General features: G+C 34.6%; 1 protein-coding gene across 7 annotated transcripts in view; it reads left to right on the top strand.

Moving 5' to 3' along the window:
* The window catches only part of SOS2 (SOS Ras/Rho guanine nucleotide exchange factor 2), a 73,885-nt gene that overhangs the window by 27,032 nt on the left and 26,836 nt on the right, over positions 1-20,017 (top strand). For 4 of the 7 annotated variants that reach the window (XM_064292444.1, XM_023546147.2, XM_023546149.2 and 1 more), the window contains 8 exons: positions 960-1,166; positions 4,928-5,071; positions 6,192-6,302; positions 11,890-11,988; positions 12,747-12,874; positions 13,821-14,476; positions 14,926-15,007; positions 16,413-16,535. In XM_064292444.1, coding sequence (XP_064148514.1) covers positions 960-1,166; positions 4,928-5,071; positions 6,192-6,302; positions 11,890-11,988; positions 12,747-12,874; positions 13,821-14,476; positions 14,926-15,007; positions 16,413-16,535 — 1,550 coding nt within the window. The remainder of the gene's footprint in view (positions 1-959; positions 1,167-4,927; positions 5,072-6,191; positions 6,303-11,889; positions 11,989-12,746; positions 12,875-13,820; positions 14,477-14,925; positions 15,008-16,412; positions 16,536-20,017) is intronic. The other 3 variants (XM_064292446.1, XM_023546148.2, XM_064292445.1) reach the window with 2 other exon arrangements.

The raw sequence follows: 20,017 nt of genomic DNA, 5'->3' as shown, positions 1-20,017 counted from the left end.
GAGCTTCTTTTTTGGAATTATACTTATCTTTTTTCCCAAACTCTAAGAAAGTAGTTTTCAGTACTCCTTGGATATATAATTAAGTAGGCCTAATTTTTCTTTTTTTAACTGTTATTAATTCTAAAATCCGTGGTCACCTTTTTCCCATTGCTTTTGATTTACAGCTCGTACTTGCCTGTAGGTTGACTTAAATCCAAAGTAGGAGTTCTTTCCTATTTTGTAAAAGGAGAAATTGTCACTATAATTTAAGAATCTGTAGGATGCTTGGTTTTAGCAAATGAACATAATAGCAGTTGTCGGTAGAGTGAATATGCATCAGAAAGCATCACGCTGCCATCAGTCACCTGCCTGTAGAGTAGTGTCACTTCTTTTTCTCCTTTTAACTCTACCCAAGTGTGTATTACCGTCCATGTGATTGGATGTAAGGAACTACCATGTTGAAACCTCATATTTGTCAGACATAGTAGTATGTGCCTTACGTACCTTGCCTCATTGAATTCTTCCATCAGTTACATTTTCCACAAGGAACTTGAATTTCAAAAAGGTAATTTGTCCATAGTCACAGGTGAGTAAGTAGCTGAGCTGGGATTTTGGTTTAGATTTTTTTTCCCAAAGGTATGTTCTTTTTTACATGTATATATGTTATACAGACACACATATATGTGTGTGTACACATATACATGTGTGTGTGCAGCCATACACACATACATATATTTCACAATTAGGTTTATCTTATTCCTGAAATATTTATTTTGCCATGTCCAATTTTATTTGAACATTTTTTCCCCTTCAACTTTTTATTTTTCTCTTATTCTGAATTTTCTCATACAAATTAACCTATATTATTTTTTGGGATAAGCAGCTCTCCTTGTTTAAAAATGTATTAATTACAAGTACTTTGAGACAGATTTAAAAAAGTAAGGAAGATGTTACACAGAACTGAATTTTGTATTTCTTAGGTTTTGATGGACATGTTCGATCAGGAGGATGACATAGGTTTGGTTTCTCTCTGTGAAGATGAACCTAGTTCCTCAGGTGAATTAAACTACTATGACCTTGTCAGAGCTGAAATTGCAGAAGAAAGACAGTATTTACGGGAACTAAATATGATCATAAAAGTATTTCGAGAAGCCTTCCTTTCTGACAGAAAGCTGTTTAAACCTTCTGTAAGTACCTTTTGGAGCTTGACATTTTATGTACCCCAAAAGATACATAACTGAGAAAAACCAAACCCGTTGCTGTCAAGCAATTCTGACTCATAGTGACCCTATAGGACAGAGTAGAACTGCCCCATAGGGTTTCCAAGGAGTTCATGGTGGATTTGAACTGCCGGCCTTTTGGTTAGCAGCTGTAGCTCTTAACCACTACACCACCAGTGTTTCCTTGTATACAGTATGATTATGTAAAAAAAAAAATTTTTATGTAGTATTTGTGGGTTTTAAAAAATGTAATAAATGTAATGACAGTGAAAATTACACGAAATTAGGAAGGGAGATTATACTGTCATGAAGTCTGCTACGTAGTACCTGAGAGTTATAGTCATTGATTTGGAGGTGTTGAAAATGATGTATAGTCTAAAGAAGAAAGTCCTATACTTTTTTCTTGTCTTTTGGTAAGTGATTTAAGATAATAGTTTTAAAGCTTTAACAGTGGAACTTTTTAAAAATAAAAATTTATTCAGAAAGCCAGAAAAACAAAAGCAGAGCTGCTCTTTATGGAGAGGGAATGGGCTTGAGATGAGTAGGATGGGGATCCAGAGAGCCTTGTCCATTACATCAGCATGTAACTTCCAGAGTCTTTTAGGAATCCAACTAGACAGATACTGTCTTTAAAAAAGATTTTTTTTCTTTCTTTTATCACATAATTTATTTTTCCTTAGATGTTTGTGTGTCAGTCCCTCACTTTTTAAATACTCAGCCTTTAGCATATTTGATCTTCTACCTCTTGGTTTCTTTGCCGGAATAACTATTACATGAGTGAATAGGACTGATGCTCAAACACAGCTGGCTCAGTGCTTCAGATCAGGAACTGATTTAGCTTTCTCGTTCTTTTCCAAAAGAATGAGTAAGCAATAATTTAAGGTATTTTAATTGGCCCTTGTCCTTTTTCTTTTTACATACATTTAGGTTAACAATGTTGATAAATGACTCCCACGATATGCTACATTAAGCAGTTAGCATTTTATGTTTTACAAAGTGTGTCCTATTTTATTTGGTGCTCATATCAATCCTATGAGATAGGTAAAACCAGTTGTCGTTGAGTTGATTCAAACTCATGGCAACCCCATATATGTTGAGGTAGGACTGTGCTCCATGGGTTTTTCAATGACTGATTTTTCAAAAGTAGATTGCCAGGCCTTTCTTGTGAGGCATCTCTGGGTATACTCAGACCCCAGCCTTTTGATTAGTAGCCAAGTGCATTAACCATTTGTATCACCCAGGGACTGTGAGATAGGTAGGGCAGGTATTACCATCTCTACCTTATTGGTGAGGAAGTTGACACAATGGTTATTAATTAACCAAGTTAGTTTTAGAGTTTGAGCTTGAAATTGGGTACTTTTCTACCACTGTATAATTGAGTTTTTGGTTTTATCTGCGGTGGTATGAAGAATACAAACCTAACAAATGCTGGTAGCTAATATTATCTTTTTTGCCTTTTTGGTGTCCCATCAGTTTACATTCTTCAGGAATTAATTTTTATAAGTTCCTTTTCACTGAATTAGTGCTGTTTCGACAGAACATTTCTATTATAATACTGAAGGGTCGAGAGAGATAAAGAATGAGAGAGAGAATTCTTTTTTCTCATGTCAATAGCTATAGTTTTTTTGGTATAGACAAGACTAAACTTTGAGGTAAAGACCATCTGATATCAGAGCATAGTGCTCAGCAAATATTGGATGGAGGAATGAATGACTTAAGATTAATCTTAATTTACTCCTATAGGCCCTACTCCTATGTCTTCAAAAAAGTTCACATTTGTGGAGGGCCTAATATGTGCCAGGAACATTTTGTAGAAATCATCTCATTTAATCCTCATAAGAACCCTATGAGGTAGGTATTAGTATACCAGCAGTATGACCCTGAGCAAGATTACTTAACTGTTCTACTGGGATGGTTATACTGGTAGGTACCTAAGGCTGTTATGAGGCTACACTGTAAATGCTTAGAATAGTGCCTGAAATATAATAATAATCATAAAAATAAGCTGTTATTTTCATCATCATCCTAACCCAGGGTCATTCATCTAGCAAACGTTAGAGCCAGAATTCAAATTCAGGCTTTTCAGAATCCGAAGGCTGTGATGTTTCCATTATAAGATGCTAGGGTAAATAATAGTTGGCTATAACCTGGATCGTTAGATGGTCTGTTTGTGAGAACTTGAACCTAGTTCCTAGATGTAATCCATACATGGAAGCTTTATTAAAAGTTTTAATTCTGCCTCAAATTCAGGAGGCCAACCAAAAATTGTGAAACCAGATTTTATTTGGGATTAGGAGTCATCTTTATCCTCATCCCAGCTCTTGTCATTAACTAGCTCTGTAAGACTTTGGTCGAGTCTTTTAGCATCTTAGCCAGTTTTCAAACACTCAGATGCCATGATTTTTTTATGTGAAGAGTTGCCTAGAATTATCCACAGTATAAGACTTTAGAATTATTAGGCAAAACTATCTAGAATCTATATTTTCCAGTATTTTACTGTCTGTAGTCCAAGGGATTTTTAATTTCCCTTAGTTATTCATGATTGACTTTATGTCTTGGAATATATTGGTATGAAATTGGTGAAGATAGACTCTTAACACTTGTGTTTCTTCTTATACTTAATAATTAAAATAATTTTATTGTGGTAAACTATAACAAAATATTTGCCATTTTAAGTGTATAATTCAGTGATATTAACTACATTTGCAATGCTGTACAACCATCATCACTATTAATTTCCAAGGTTACATCACCCAAAACAGAAATTTAGTACCTGTTAAGCAATAACTTCCCATTCTCCCCTTCCTCTAGCCTCTGGTAGCCACTAATAAACATTGGTTTCTATGCATTTACCTATTACAGATATTTCATATAAAACCATTAAAAAACAAAACCAAACCCATTGCTGTCGAGTTGATTGCAACTCTTAGTGAACCTATAGGACAGAGTAGAACTGCCCCGTAGAGTTTCCAAGGAGTGTGGTGGATTCAAACTGCCAGCCTTTTGGTTAGCAGCCATAGATCTTAACCACTGCACCACCAGGGCTTCATTTCATGTAAGTTGGATCATATAATATTTGTTCTTTTGTCTCTGACTTATTTCACTTGGCATGTTGTTAGGTTCCATCCATGTTGCAGCATGTATCAGAACTTCGCTTTTCTTTATGGCTGAAAAGTATTCCATGACCGCATTTTGTTTATCCAGTCATCTGTTGATGGACACTTGGGTTGTTTTTACCCTTTGGCTATTGTGAATAATGAACATTGGTGCACAAGTATCTGTTTGAGTCCCTGCTTTCAGTATATACCTAGGAGTGAAACTGTTGAGTCATGTGGTGATTCTATGTTTATCTTTTTGAGGAACCCCTAAACTTGTTTTCCACAGTGGCTGCCCAATTTTACATTCCCACCAGTAATACCAAAGTTTCCAATTTGTCTACATTCTCCCTGGCACTTGTTATTTTCTGTTTTTCTGACTATAGCCACCCCAGTGGGTGTGAAGGTGGCAGCTCATTGTGATTTTGATTTACATTTCCGTAATGACTAATGACGTTGAGCGTTTTGCCTGCGTGTGCTTATTGGCCATTTGTATATCTTCTTTGGAGATATATACCCATTTTTGAATTGGGTTGTTTTTGTTGTTGAGTTGTAGGAATTCTTTATATATTTAATAAATTGCAAGCAAAATTCTCAACCTCATATGCCTTAACCTTTTTATTTATTTTCCAGGATATTGAAAAGATTTTCAGTAACATTTCAGATATCCATGAATTGACCGTGAAACTTTTAGGCTTGATTGAAGACGCAGTTGAGATGACTGACGAAAGCAGTCCACATCCCTTAGCTGGCAGCTGTTTTGAAGATTTGGCAGAAGTAAGTTTACAAATCTGCTTTATATTCTCATCGTAGTACTAAGTAATATATTAAGATATCCAGTAAGATATTCTGTGTGAAAATTAGAAGACACTGCAGGCTAGTATGGGGGCAGAGGCAGTTCAGTGTTAGAATTCTCCCCTTCTATGCAGGAGACTTCCGTTGGATTTCCACCCAATGCATTTCAAACACAGCTACCACCTCTCTGTCAGTGGAGGCTTGCTTGTATGTTGCTTTGATGCTGAACAGGTTTCAATGGAGCTTCCAGACTGAAAGGACTAGGAAGAAAGGCCTGGCAATCTGCTTCTGAAAATCAGCCAGTGAAATCTCTATGGATCACAACGGTCCATCGTGTATGGGGCTGACTTAGCCAACAATAACAAACAGGCTGCTATAAGAAATACTCTGAACGCCAAGGTCGAGGGTTCTATCCCTGTACAGGCCACGTAAAGAAGCTTAACCAGTAGCAAACTAAAATTACCTTGTATTTACAGTGAAGGTCCCTGGGTGGTGCAGTTTGCACTTGACTACTAACTTAAAGTTTGGCAGTTTGAACTTGCCCAGCAGTGCTGCAGAAGAAAGGCCTGGTCTGTCACTAACTGAATATTATCCTATTCATTTTTGCCAGTCTAACGGTAAAAAAAAAAGCATCTCATTGTTCCTTAGTTTTGCCTTTTTTTAAAAAAAAAACTAATAATGTTGAATATCTTTCGTACACATTGGCCGTTTTAATTTTTTTGGAAAACAGTTTCAGTTTAATCTTGGTAAGCCTAACTAAAATTTCAAATCCCAGCCTTGTTTTTATTAATATATACGCTTTTCATATACTGGGAGTAAATACGCATAAGCATTAAATGGTTTCATACTTGGTGACTACAAAGTCATCGACCTATTTTAAGAACAGTAGTCTCATGTCATCTGTTGTCAAGGTCACTACTTACATTTTTAAAACTTTTCTAGTTGTATCCGTAGTTATTATTTGTCCCTGAAAAGCCAGAAGCAAAATGTTCCAAAATCTAGTTGAGGACTTGGATAAAAACTTGCTATTAAATAATCTGTACCGCATTAATATAAAAGTCGTTCTTTTAAACTTAACACACTTTCCTTTTTTAAAAAATAGGAGCAAGCATTTGATCCTTATGAAACATTATCACAGGACATCCTTTCACCCAAGTTTAATGAACATTTCAGTAAGTTGATGGCTAGACCGGCAGTTGCTGTACACTTTCAGGTAAGCTTAAATAGAATGCCATTTTTTTTTTTTTTGTTAAGCAAGTAGAAAGATACTCTATCATCTTATCCTTCAAATATTTGTAATTCTAGACTTCCTTTTTGAAGCAAGTGGAGTAATTCACCATATAATCCTTCAAATTCTGTTAACTCTAAGCTTATTTTTAGGTTGTCTTCTGTTTTCTGTTTTGAGTTCTTTCAATTTGTCCATAATGTAGAAATCTTTTGTAGTACAGCATCACAAATTCTGATTGACCAGAAGAATATGGCATATTCTAGATCTAGGATATAGAGATGAATATGGAGAGCTGTTTTAGGATCTTATTTTCTACAGGAGAAAGAACTGGAGAAATTATAAGGAATGGAGAGAATAGCCTTATGTATACTCATACTGATTTCTCTATTAGGCCTACAATTTCAAGGAGATAATACTGCGTTGAGGGGAGTATGCAAGTTAATTGGTTCAGTAATACAGTTAGATAAAACGAAAATAAGTGGAAAGAGACAAATGAAATTATATTTGTACCATCTCAGCACTTAAAACAAAGGTTACATTGGCGTAGCTGAAGCTTGACCACTGTATAAACTTCCTGGCTCTTCCCCCGCAGCGTATGAGTGTGCTCAAATTTTTACTCTCCTCAAACAAACAAGTGTTTCCTCACTAGCAAGTCACCCCTTTCATTTTTTCCCTTTGCAGCCAGTTATCTTTAGATTCTTTTTATCGTCTTCATCAAACTGCTACTATCTGTATTCTATCCAGGATATAACACTAAAAACTGCCCTTGACAATTAACCTAATTTCCAAATCCAGTGGATATTTTTATTTCATATTTGTGTCTGTAGCATTTGTTAGTCTTCCTCTTGTCCCTTGACTTCCATGATACTGTTTTCTCCGAATTTTCATCTTTTCTTTCTTCTTCCCAGCCTCTTTAATTGTAGGTATTTTTCAACTTCTGTTATCAGCCCCTGCTTTTCTGTCCCTCTGTGCCATCCCTAGGTGACTTTTTCCGTACCCTTTGTTTAAGCTACTGCCTGTGTGCTGGTGACTTCATATTTGTATCTCCAGGCCATAACTTTTTTTTTTTAATTTTTTATTGGGCTTTAAGTTAAAGCTTACAATCAAGCAGGTCTCTCATGCAAAAATTTATATACACCTTGCTGTATACTCCTAGTTGCTCTCCCACTAATGAGACAGCACATTCCTTCTCGCTACTCTCTATTTTCATGTCCATTTGGCCAGCTTCTTACCTCCTCTGCACTCTCACCTTCTCTCCAGACAGGAGTTGCCCACATAGTTTCATGTGGCTACTTGATCCAAGAAGCTCACTATTCACCAGTATCATTTTCTATCCCATAGTCCAGTCCAATCCCTGTCTGAAGAGTTGGCTTTGGGAATGGTTCCTGTTTTGGGCTAACAGAAGGTCTGGGGACCGTGACTTCCCAGGTCCTTCTAGCCTCAGTCAGACCATTCAGTCTGGTCTTTTTATGAAAATTTGAGGTCTACATCCCACTGCCCTCCTGCTCCCTCAGGGGTTCTCTGTTATGTTCCCTGTCAGGGCAGTCATTGGTTATAGCCAGGTATCATCTAGTTCTTCTGGTCTCAGGGTGATGAAGTCTCTGGTTTATTTGGCCCTTTCTGTTTCTTGGGCTCATAATTACTTTGTGTCTTTGGTGTTCTTCATTTTCCTTTGGTCCAGGTGGGTTGAGACCAATTGATGCAACTTAGATGGCTGCATGCTAGCGTTTAAGACCCCAGCCGCCACTCTCCAAAGTGGGATGTAGAATGTCTTCTTAATAGATTTTATTATACCAGTTGACTTAAATGTCCCCTGAAACCATGGTCCCCAAACCCCCACACCTGCTACGCTGGCCTTCGAAGTGTTCAGTTTATTCAGGAAACTTCTTTGCTTTTGGTTTAGTCCAGTTGTGCTGACCTCTCCTGTATTGTGTGTTGTCTTTTCCTTCACCTAAAATAGTTATCTACTATTTTATTAGTGAAAACCCCTCTCCTTCCTTACCTCCCCGCTCTTGTAACCATCAAAAAATATTTTCTTCTCTGTGCCTATAACATCTTTGGGTACTCATTAAAAGCACTCACAACAAATTTTTTGCTTTATTTCTATTTTAGTAGGAATTCTGGCTGTGGAATTTAAATATTTATAGCCCAGTTGTTTAAGCTCTTGCCTTAGATATTTCAGTGAAATGAGAGATAAAATTTCTTCAGGCAAAACTCACTTGTACTATACTAAAAAAAAAATTAAGGTGACGAAGTAATGGTTCATTAAAAAAAAACCTTTTTGGCAGCTGTGTGCTCGTGACTTCATATTTGTATCTCCAGGCCATAACTCTTTTTTGTGTGTGTGTGTGTGTTTTAAGGGAAAGTTTACAAATCAAGTCAGTCTCTCATACAAAAATTTATATATACCTTGCTATATACTCCATCACAATGGTGATGATAATAAAGAATATCTCTTACAGTTATTGTAGAAATTTAAACAGTAGTACGTGTACAGTACTAGGAATGGTATTTAGCATGTATTAAATACTGGTAAATGTGAACTCATGTTTTTATTAGAGGAATCCTTATACGATAAATACACATTGCATAAAATTTTAGAGTACATTTTAGTAGCCATTTCAGTGCTAATTAACAATACAGATGATCTTTGAAGACTTATAATTTTATCTTGGTTCCACTTAAAGCACTGTATATAAACTATCCAGGGGAGTAATTCAAGTCGTTATATTAATTAAATGCTAAAATGAATTCATCTTAAGGTAGGAAAATATGTTATCTCTTTGTGCATATCATTGTAACTGGTCTGTTGAACAAATTATGATTTAACTTCGCTTAAAAAATATGAGAATTATGGATGTGTTCAGCTCTGAGGATTGGTTTTTTTTTAAAGCAGCGTATCAGATTCTTTCTGTACATTATATGTGATCATAATCTGCATTTATTTTATGGAGAGAAATACCAGTTCAAATAAGCCAGCCTTAAAGACATTTAAAAGCAACATAAGTTACTTTTAAATCCTTTTTAAAATCTAGAAAATTATTTATTTTGTAGAGTAGTAATTTTCACACTGGGGTACACCTATTTCTAGGCATACACTAAGATTTTTTTAGGGTATATAATGTCTAACCAAAGTGTCGGCAGTTTGATTCCGCCAGGCGCTCCTTGGAAACTCTATGGGGCAGTTCTACTCCGTCCTATAGGGTCACTATGGGTCGGAATCGACTCGAGGGCACTGGGTCTGTATAATGTCATAAATATCTTTAAGGAAATCATTTTCTAGTCTGCTTGAGAACTTGTTTGTATTCTTCTCATTTTCTTACCCAGCATCTTCTATACTTTACCCCTTACCATATTGGGTTTCCCATTATTCCTTGTTCCAAGGTATAAAAACCACCAGAGTACCAACCAGAAAAACATAAAGGCAGTTTCAGAATTAGGAACAGGTTCTGTTCCTAAGTCTGTCTTTTAAGTTGAATTTGTACATTAAGTCAGAACAGTTCAGTATGGTTCATATCTAGCATCGGTTAGTGAAATGTTTGTCTTAGTTTACGGTATGAAGTGTACCTTTCTGTGCGTAAAAAACATTAAAGAAACACTTCCAGATATGCTAAAATATCTTTAACATAATAACACAGTAGTAATAATAATAATGTTTTGATGCATGTTGCAAAGTAGCACTCGTTTGTTATTATGAACCATTGTATGTACCTAGAGTTTTTAATGTAATAGTCTTTATGGGGGTTGGTTTGCAACTACAGGTTGTACTAAGTTCAATGTTTCTATTCCAGAGACTGCCTGTGTATATATATACATATATGTTCATGTGTGTGTGTGTGTATATGTGTTTATATACACACACACAATGAAACCCTTTTTGCTTTGCACGCAGTGAACTCTCCCTCAGAAGCAATATTGGATGCAATTGTGTGCAAAGCAAGAGTTTCCAAAACAAGGGGATGGGTTGATGGTGCTAAAAACTCTTGGCTAGCCAAAATGTTATGACATATCATGTCTATCTCATTATCTAACTGTCTAAAAATTAAGAAGTGATATATTCATATATATAATAAAGCACATAGTGGGCACAGTTACACAGACAGTTACACTGTCTTTATGAACTATGTTATGCCAATTGACTGAGTTATCCCGCAGGACTATGGTCTCAAGTCTTTTAACCCAGTAAACCAATCCCTAGAGGGCCACAGGACTTAGAGCCCACATGAACCATGGCCTCTTCTAGCCTGAGACCAGAAGAATTAGACGGTGCCGGGTTACCATTATGACCGTTCTGACTACTAGGTATACACAGTAGGAGTTTCTGGATAGAATGGGAGAAAAATGTAAAAGAAAATTCAGATTCCTAAAAAAGACCAGACTTACTGGAGTGATCGAGCCTAGAGGAACCCCCAAGACTGTTGCCCTAAGATACCATTTTAACTTAGAACTGAAGCTGCTCCTGGAGGCCTCCTTTCAACCAAATAATAGATTGGCGTATAAAATAAGCAGTATCCCCTCTGAGGAATGTGCTCCCTTAAACAATCAACTATATGAGACCAAAAGGTCAACAATAACCAAGAAGCAAAGATGAGAAGGCACAGAAGGACAGCAAAGCTAGATCAATGAAATCAGAACAAACAGAATGGAAAGGAATCTGACATGTTATAAAAATTGTAACCAACGTCATGAAACAATTTGTATAAAAAATTACTTAATGGGAACCCAATTTACTGTGTAAACTTTCACCTAAAACTCAGTAAAATATTTTTAAAATATATCATTTTGATGGAGAGGGAAAATAAGTAAGAATTAGGAAGTGAGATGGTCACAGGGTGAATTTTTTTGTTTTTAAATACTTCATTTTTCACTAGACCTGGGGATAAAGGAGAGAAGACTTGTAAAGTTCTGATACTAGGATGTACTGTGTTAGAAGCAGTTGCAGGTTCTTCCAGAGGCTTACATTCCTTGAGACTGTGACATTAATATGTTTGTTTGAATTTAAAAATGAAGTCACACTTTCTGACAGAAATTAAGTCTGATTTGGCTCTTTGTTTTGACAATGGGGATTAACTTTGTCAATTAACTTATATGACAGACATTTTCTATAAATTAAATGAACTGAATCTGTAATTTATTTCATCAGTATTTTGATGAAATACGTTTAAGTCACATCTACGATATACAACATCACAAAAAATACATCCTTTGAAACTAAACTTAAAACAGTTCAGATCGACAATGAAAAAATGTGTGAAGGAGTACACAGTTTTTAAAAATTAATTTAGGTAGTGGAAGCCAAAATGTATGGAAGCAGCTGTTTTAGAGGACTATGGTGAAAGTTATTTTAGCGCTATAAGAAATGGAGAAATGTATATATTTATCTAGCTAGAGGAGGAAAGGGAGGGGGAAAAAAAAACTTGATTTATAGTGCTTCAGTTTCAACATAGAGCGTGCTTCCCATTATAGTTTTGGTAAATCTGTATCTTGTATTTTTCAAAGCTATTTCTGTTAGGTACTGCTGTTATATATCCTTGATATCAGAAATATGCTATTCTTTTTTTTTTTTTTGCAGTCTATTTCTGATGGGTTTAAAGAGGCAGTTCGTTATGTCCTTCCACGCCTTATGCTGGTGCCGGTGTACCATTGTTGGCACTATTTTGAATTATTAAAGGTAAGATGAAAGCTTCCTGGGCCAAACGTACTGCATTTGAGAGGCATAAAAACTAGTTTTTGACCTGATCGTATTACTTTTTAATACTTTTTATTCATAAAAATAAAGTATCCTAAAGTGTCTAACTTCTTCCCAGAGACCTTGGGAAAAAAAACCTTTATTTCTTAATTTTTACATCTTTTCCATGTGTTAGATAGAGGAAAATGTATCTTATTTATTATTCCATAATATAGATTCCCAAAGTACTAACCTTATAGAAAACAGTTTCATATTTTTCATTAATTTTTGGAGACACACAAACAATAGTGTTTTAACTGTTCTTTTACATAATAAATTAATAACTTAAATTGCATTATACTGCTTTAATTTTTATCTTGTTTCAACTTATCAAGAAAAGCACTTTTAAACTATTTTTATGTATCTGGAAAATGCAAAATGGTTTTTACAGTTGCTTTTTTGCCTTCTGATTGTAACGCTAGCAGTACTTTATACTATATTATATTTATTTACATATGTAGGGGCAGAGTTGGTTTGGGGGTCAGAAGATATACATATATTTATATAAATTATATAATTATTACTACACAACATAATATAAATTAGGGAATTTATATTAATTTTATGAAATTATAGCTATTTTGATAAAGTATATTTAAAATTAGAATTTATAATATTTTTTGCTTTGCTTCCCCATTATGCAAAAAGTGGGGGCAGAATCAAATAATGCAGGTTTAATTTTTCTTTCTGGTTTTTGTTAGCAATTGAAAGCGTGTAGTGAAGAGCAAGAAGATGGAGAATGTTTGAACCAAGCTATTACTGCTCTCATGAATCTCCAAGGTAGTATGGACCGAATTTACAAGCAGTATTCACCTAGACGCCGACCTGGGTAATTCCACACTGTTGAAAATATAAATATTCTACATACTTCACTTATATCTGATGCCTTGTTTTCTAAAGTGTCATTATAGTGATAGTTACATTCTTGAAAATTACTTTTGTTTCACATATTTCTTTTAGTCTTTTAAAATTAGCATTGTCATGTTAAGTTATATTTAATAAACTTTAAAAATGTGTGTTTAATAATTTTTTACATAATCTATGTATGAAATTTAGGATTTTTTGTAATTTCAGTTCTTAGGGCACCAGGAATGAATTGTCCAGTCATTTATGGCAAAGTTAATAGAATAAAGTGTAGGCAGTCACTGGGTTACAAACGAGTTCAGTTCCTAAATCTGTCTTTAAGTCGAAACAGGTATAGTTCATATTTAACATCACTTAGTCAAATGTTTGTTTTATTATAGTGTAGCTTTCTATGCATAAAAAACACTTCCAGAAAAACTAAAGCATTTTAACATAATACTGTAATAATAATAATAATGTTTTGATGCATGTTGCAAAATAGTACCTGGTTGTTATTACAAACCACCGTATATACTTCGAATTTTTAATATAATAGGCTTTATGAGGGTGGTTTGTAACTACGAGTTGTACGTAAGTTGGACGTTCATAACCTGGGGACTGCCTGTAATCGCTGTGCGAAAAATCTAGTGTTAGGTTATTTAATATTTTCGTTACTTGATTTGAGGTAGTTTACACTTAAGGCAATTAAGATTGTCTAGGTGGCACAGTGATTAAGAGCTTGGCTGCTAAGCAAAAGGTCGGCAGCTTGAATCCACCAGCCGCTCCTTAGAAAGCCTATGGGCAGTTCTACTCTGTCCTATAGGGTCGCTTTGAGTCGGAACCGACTCTATGGCAACGGGTTTGGTTGTATTTTTTTTTTTTTTTTGATTTAGTCATTGAATAAGCTAAATTTGTCTTGGTATGTTTTTTAGGGATCCTGTTTGCCCATTTTATAATCGTCAATTAAGAAGCAAGCACCTGGCTATCAAAAAAATGAATGAAATTCAGAAAAACATAGATGGATGGGAAGGCAAAGATATTGGACAGTGTTGTAATGAATTCATAATGGAAGGTCCATTGACAAGAATTGGTGCTAAACATGAACGCCATGTTTTTCTCTTTGATGGCTTAATGATTAGCTGTAAACCTAATCATGGCCAGTCCAGGCTTCCAGGTTATAATAATGCAGAATACAGATTAAAAGAAAAATTTGTCATGAGGAAAACACAAGTTTGTGATAAAGAAGATACTTGTGAGTGCAAACATGCTTTTGAATTAATATCCAAAGATGAAAACAGCATAATATTTGCTGCTAAGTCTGCTGAAGAGAAAAATAATTGGATGGCAGCACTTATTTCTCTTCAGTATCGTAGTACTCTAGATCGAATGCTAGATTCAGTTTTATTGAAAGAAGAAAATGAGCAACCACTGAGATTGCCAAGTCCGGAAGTATATCGTTTTGTGGTAAAAGACTCTGAGGAAAATATTGTTTTTGAAGACAACTTGCAGAGTAGAAGTGGAATCCCCATTATTAAAGGCGGAACTGTGGTGAAATTAATTGAAAGGTTAACATATCATATGTATGCAGGTATGTGAAACCTACTCAGATGCTTACTCTAGGTCCTGGGACCTAAAAACTTTTCAAAAATGTTTGAGACCTGGACAAAAAAATGGATTGACTCTAAAATATAAAATAAAATATAAAAAGAATACTGCAAGATAAAAAGGAACAATTAAACGTCTTTGAAATGTAATATTGTCAGCTTCATTAATTATTACATTAATATTCATAAAAATTGAATATTCATAAATTTTGCATTTGAGAACAATCTGTATTTATCAGGAAACACCATGACTGGTGGGAGGAGCCAGAGTAAAAAAGAAAAATGAAGGAAAGCATCCAAAAGTACTATGAGCTGCTTAAACTGAGTAAATAGAATATGCAAATTGTTTTATGCTCTACCTTTTCAGATCCCTATAGGGTCACTGTGAGTCAGAATTGACCGCAGCGAAATTGTTTTTTGTTTTTTTTTTCAGATCCTAATTTTGTTCGTACTTTTCTTACTACATACCGCTCGTTTTGTAAACCACAGGAATTGCTAAGCTTACTGATTGAACGGTAAGGAAAATATGTATTTTGTTTATATTAACATTTTGTATGAAGTTTCCTGTTTGCTTTGTAGCTTGTACAGTGCCTAGCACGTAGTAAGCACTCAGGTAGTTCTTGTACATACTTACTTGGCATTGAATTAGCAGTATTGCTGTTCTCTCCAAATAGAGGGCTCACTGAAATCCCTGTTTACAACAGAGAGGTCTTTTCAGATCTTAGCAATATTTGGAGGAGTAATCAGAACAACTCAATTTTAGAGGATAAAAAAGTTATGTAATTTATGAAATTTGAGCTGTATAATAAGTTGGTACTTCTTAAAAGAGACTTCTCTATTTTTCACTTAAAAAAACACTATTACAGAAAAACTTTAAACATATACAAGAGTAGAGAGAATAATAATAAACCATATTTATACATCATCCAGCTTTAATAATTATCAGCTTCATGGATAATCTCATTGCATGTCTTTCCCTACCCACTTAAACATTACTCCCAGGATTATTTTGAAGTAAATACCAGGCATATATCATTTCATGTATAAATACTTCCATATGTATCTCTAAAAGATAAGGGCTTTTACATAATGACAGTATCATTAGATCTAAAAAGTTAACAATTCCTTTATTGTGATTAATTAAAAAAATTAAGTTTTGGATTGCATTTTAGTATTATAGTGGTTATTTTAAATGTTAGATTAAAATATATTTGGACTCCAAAATTATTTTTGTTTTGCATTTAAAAATATATTATCAGAATTTTATCATGCCCTGTATCATCCTGTGAAACTAAACTTACCAGACTGAGTGATTGTAATATGCTCTGAAGGTCTACATAATTGTGTTCCCATGTGCAAACCAAGGAAAGCGTACTTACTTGTTAGACTTATATTTTAGCTGTATTTCCAATGGCTGAGCAAGTTTTTGGTTTTGCTTTTTTTTTTTTAACTTTGATTTTTACTATACCTCTTAGATATGTTCTTTAAACATTGCTAAAATTTCAGTTTGAGCCTTCTCATTTATTTAAGGAAACTTATTAGTCTACTTGCATTTTAATAATACAAATTGTAAGGAGAGATTACTACATGCGCCACTTCTGTTGTATTCTTTAAAGAGGTTATACTCATGGATTCTTTTTGGGGGTCTTTTCCAATGACCTTTTCTTTGTTAATCACTGTTAAGTATAAAACTTTTTTTAAAAATAAAAGCAAGAATATGAAATCTTAGCACTATATAGGTGAAGGGCAATTTTTTCTGTAGTATGTTATACATTCAGGGAAATTGAACAGCAATTGTACTTTGCATGTAACTGGTGGGAAAGAAGGTTGCTTAGTCAAAGCATTTTTTCTGCTGTATTTGAAACCCTTTCCATTTATGTAGGAACAAGAAATTTTCTACCATTTTGCCTTTCTTCTTAGGTTTGAAATTCCGGAGCCAGAACCTACTGAAGCAGACAAATTAGCAATAGAAAAAGGCGAGCAGCCAATCAGTGCAGACCTTAAAAGGTTTCGAAAGGAATACATCCAGCCAGTACAACTTAGGTTTGGGCTCAATGTTATATCTCTTATGTACAATTCAATTTTCAATTTATAGTTAGAACAAAAGGTCTTACCTCTTAATTCAGATGCTGTTACTGTTGTTAATGTCATAGTAGTAAAATGAAACTTCCAAAGTTCTTTCTATGTGAAGCTACTCTTAAATACTCTGAAGAAATTTAGTTTTTAAAATACGCTGTGTTACCTGCATCATTATACTTATGTGTATGTAATGTATTATGCTTATAGACCAGAATACCTATTTGTCACTGTAAGAAAAATTTCCTTCTTTTTTTCTCTCTCTGTCCCATTAAGATGATCTGGTAATCTGGGTTTTTTTTTTTTTACAGTTTATAGTATTTATAGACATTTTAGTTCTTTTTCTACTGTTCACCTTAAAGCATATAGACATTTGTTATTTTATCTAAGAAATAATTTCAATAACTTCTAAAAATGCAGTTGATAATAGCAGCTGCCAGTTTTCAGGTACTTACTGTGTGCCAGGCATTTCACAAAATGCTGTATCTTTTTTGTCTCATCCTCACAACACAATTATTATTCCCACTTTATAGATGAGGAAATAGAAATCTAGCAAGATTAAGTAACTTGAGGTAGATCATCTAAATTAAATGGCAGGACCAGAATTCAAACATATGTCTTGTCTGACTCTCCAATCCATTGCCATTGAGTCAATTCCAACTCATAGCCACCTTATAATACAGGGTAGAACTGCCCCATAGGGTTTCCAAGGAGCAGCTGGTGAATTTGGACTGCTGACCTTTTGGTTAGCAACCAAGCTCTTAACTGCTGTGCCACCAGGGCTCGTCTGACTGCCAAAATCAGTGTTTTTTGTTTTTTTTTTTACCGCTAAGCATTGACATTTGGAAGCACCTTTGATTAGCCTTCTTTACAGCCCATGTGAGAACCAGAGTATCATCTGCCCCTTTCTCTCCATGAGAAAACTTTTATCTTATTAGTTATATATGATCTAAACATTTTTTTTTCTCACTAAATGTTAAGGTGACCTTAATAACTGTTGACCAATAAATTGCAGTTTTAGAACTGAGTATTTTAATTAATTATTTTCAAGGATAATTGCCACAAATAAATGCAGCTTTAGAGAAATGACAGTGCTCCCAGCTACATGTCTTTCAGCTAAAACTGTTAACATGTCATTCTTAGTTTAAGAAGATGAGGTTAGTTTTCTATCAGCAATGAAGAATATGTTTTCTTCAGCTATGATGAGTTTTTACTAAATTATTTGCATACTAATCCACCTCAAATAAGTAAAGCCCCTTTTGACATGAGACATGTATTTATGAAGTTGCTATAAAAGGGCAAAAGGATAATTTGAGACTCTAAGTCATGTCAGTTTTTCAGGTATTTATTTTTCAGTATTTTCTGTGTTCTGAGTCCTATACTTGTAACTCTGGTGAGAACACAATTAACATAGGATGTCATCTTTGATACCATTGTATTTTATTGGGGAGAATGGATACATGAAACAGTTACGTGCTATTACACTGTGAATGCTTAAGTGTCAAAATTAGGGACTTAGAAAAATACAGCCTTATAAAATTTCAAGAATAGCTGACATTACCAACAAAAAAACCAAATCCATTGCCATCTAGTTGATTCCAACTCATAGCGACCCTATAGGGCAGAGAGAACTGCCCCCATATGGTTTCTAAGGAGTGCCTGGTGGACTCGAACTGCCAACCTTTTGGTTAGCAGCCATAGCTCTTAACTGCTGTACCACCAGGGTTTCCAGCTGATGTTAGGCTAGAATAATTAGGGAAGACATCATGGAAGAGGTAAAATATTCAAGGTCATGTAAAATAGTATGAGCAAAGGCAAGAAGGCGGAAATAAGAATGTTATGCAGAAGAAATAGGTAGGAAATTGACCTGAGAGGAATGAAGGCACTGCATTAACGTAGTAGTAGATAAGATTAACTATATGGAATGGGTCGAGTTGAAGATGGCCTTGAAATCCAAGCTAAATTGCTAAACCTGCCCTGTAAGCGTTTGAAGGAGTTTTAGCAAAGATACATTATAGTAATTTTTTCCAACATTTTATTTTAAAATGTAACAAAGTTGAAAGAATTTTACAGTGAACACTCATAAACCTATCACCTAGATTCTATTAACATTTTACTATACTTATTTTATCACATAATCTGTTCATTTATCAATCTTCTATTGATTCATTAATCATCTCCTTTCTTAAATGCATTTCAAAGTACACTTCTTAAATACTTCATGATGCATATTAACAATTCAATATTTTACAGTTTTTTTCTTTTGTTGTAAAATTTATGTATGATGAAACCTCAGGAGAACTTTGGCTGAATTGTAACAAATGTATACATCTATATAATCCAAACTTTTTTAAAGATAGAGACTATTACCATCACCCTCAGAAAGTTCCCTCATGCCCCTTCACTCAGTTTTTGTTCCCACTGCCCAAAAGTGGTATTCTGATTTTTTTTTTCTTGCGTAGATTAGTTTTGCCTGTTTTAGAATTTCATATAAATGGAATTTTATATTATATGCTGTTTTGTGTCTGACTGTTTTCAGTCAACGTGTTTTTGAGATTTAGCCATGTTGTTCATGTATCAGTTGGTTGTTACATTTTATTGCTGAGTGTTGTCGTTAGGTGCTGTCAAGTTGATTCTGACTGATAGCGACCCTATATACAACAAAGCAAAATACTGTCTGGTCTTGTGCCATCCTCACTTGAGCTCATTGCTGCCGCGACTGTGTCAGTCTATCCTGTTGAGGTCTTCCTCTTTTTTGTTGACCCTCTACTTTACCAAGCATGATGTCCTTCTTCAGGGACTGGTCTCTCCTGATAACATGTCAAAAGTACGCGAGATGCTTCTAATGTGCATTCTGGCTGTACTTCCTAAAAGACAGATTTGTTTGTTCTTCTGGCAGTCCATGGTAGATTCAGTATCCTTCACCAACACCGTAATTCAAAGGCATCAATTCTTCTTCAGTCTTCCTTATTCATTGTCCAGCTTTCACATGCATATGAGGCTGAGTAGTAGTCTATTATATGCATATATCACAGTTTGTTTATCCATTTTCCCATTGAAGGACACCTGGGCTGTTTCTAGTTTTTTACTATGATGAATAATGCTGCTATGAACATTCTTTTACAAGTCTTTATAAATGAATATGTTTTCATTTATCTTGGGCAAATAACCCAGAGTGAAATAGCTGGGTCACAGGGCAAGTATATATACTCAGTTTTAAAAGACACTGCCATACCTATTTCCAGAGCGATTATTACTGTTTTACATTCCTACCCACAATGTTGAAGTTGCTCCATGTTCACACCATCATTTAGTGGTGTCAATCTTTATTCCCTACTCATACTGGTAGGTATATTTCCCTGTTGATTTATAATGCTGGAAACTTTTTATTTTGATTTAGTAGCCATTTATACTTTTTCTTTTTTTAATGAAGAATATGTTCAAATCTT

Source organism: Loxodonta africana, chromosome 10, assembly GCF_030014295.1.
Source record: "Loxodonta africana isolate mLoxAfr1 chromosome 10, mLoxAfr1.hap2, whole genome shotgun sequence".
Classification (NCBI taxonomy): domain Eukaryota; kingdom Metazoa; phylum Chordata; class Mammalia; order Proboscidea; family Elephantidae; genus Loxodonta; species Loxodonta africana.
The sequence above is the reverse complement of the archived record's forward strand: the minus strand, read 5'-3'. Positions and strand labels throughout refer to the sequence as shown.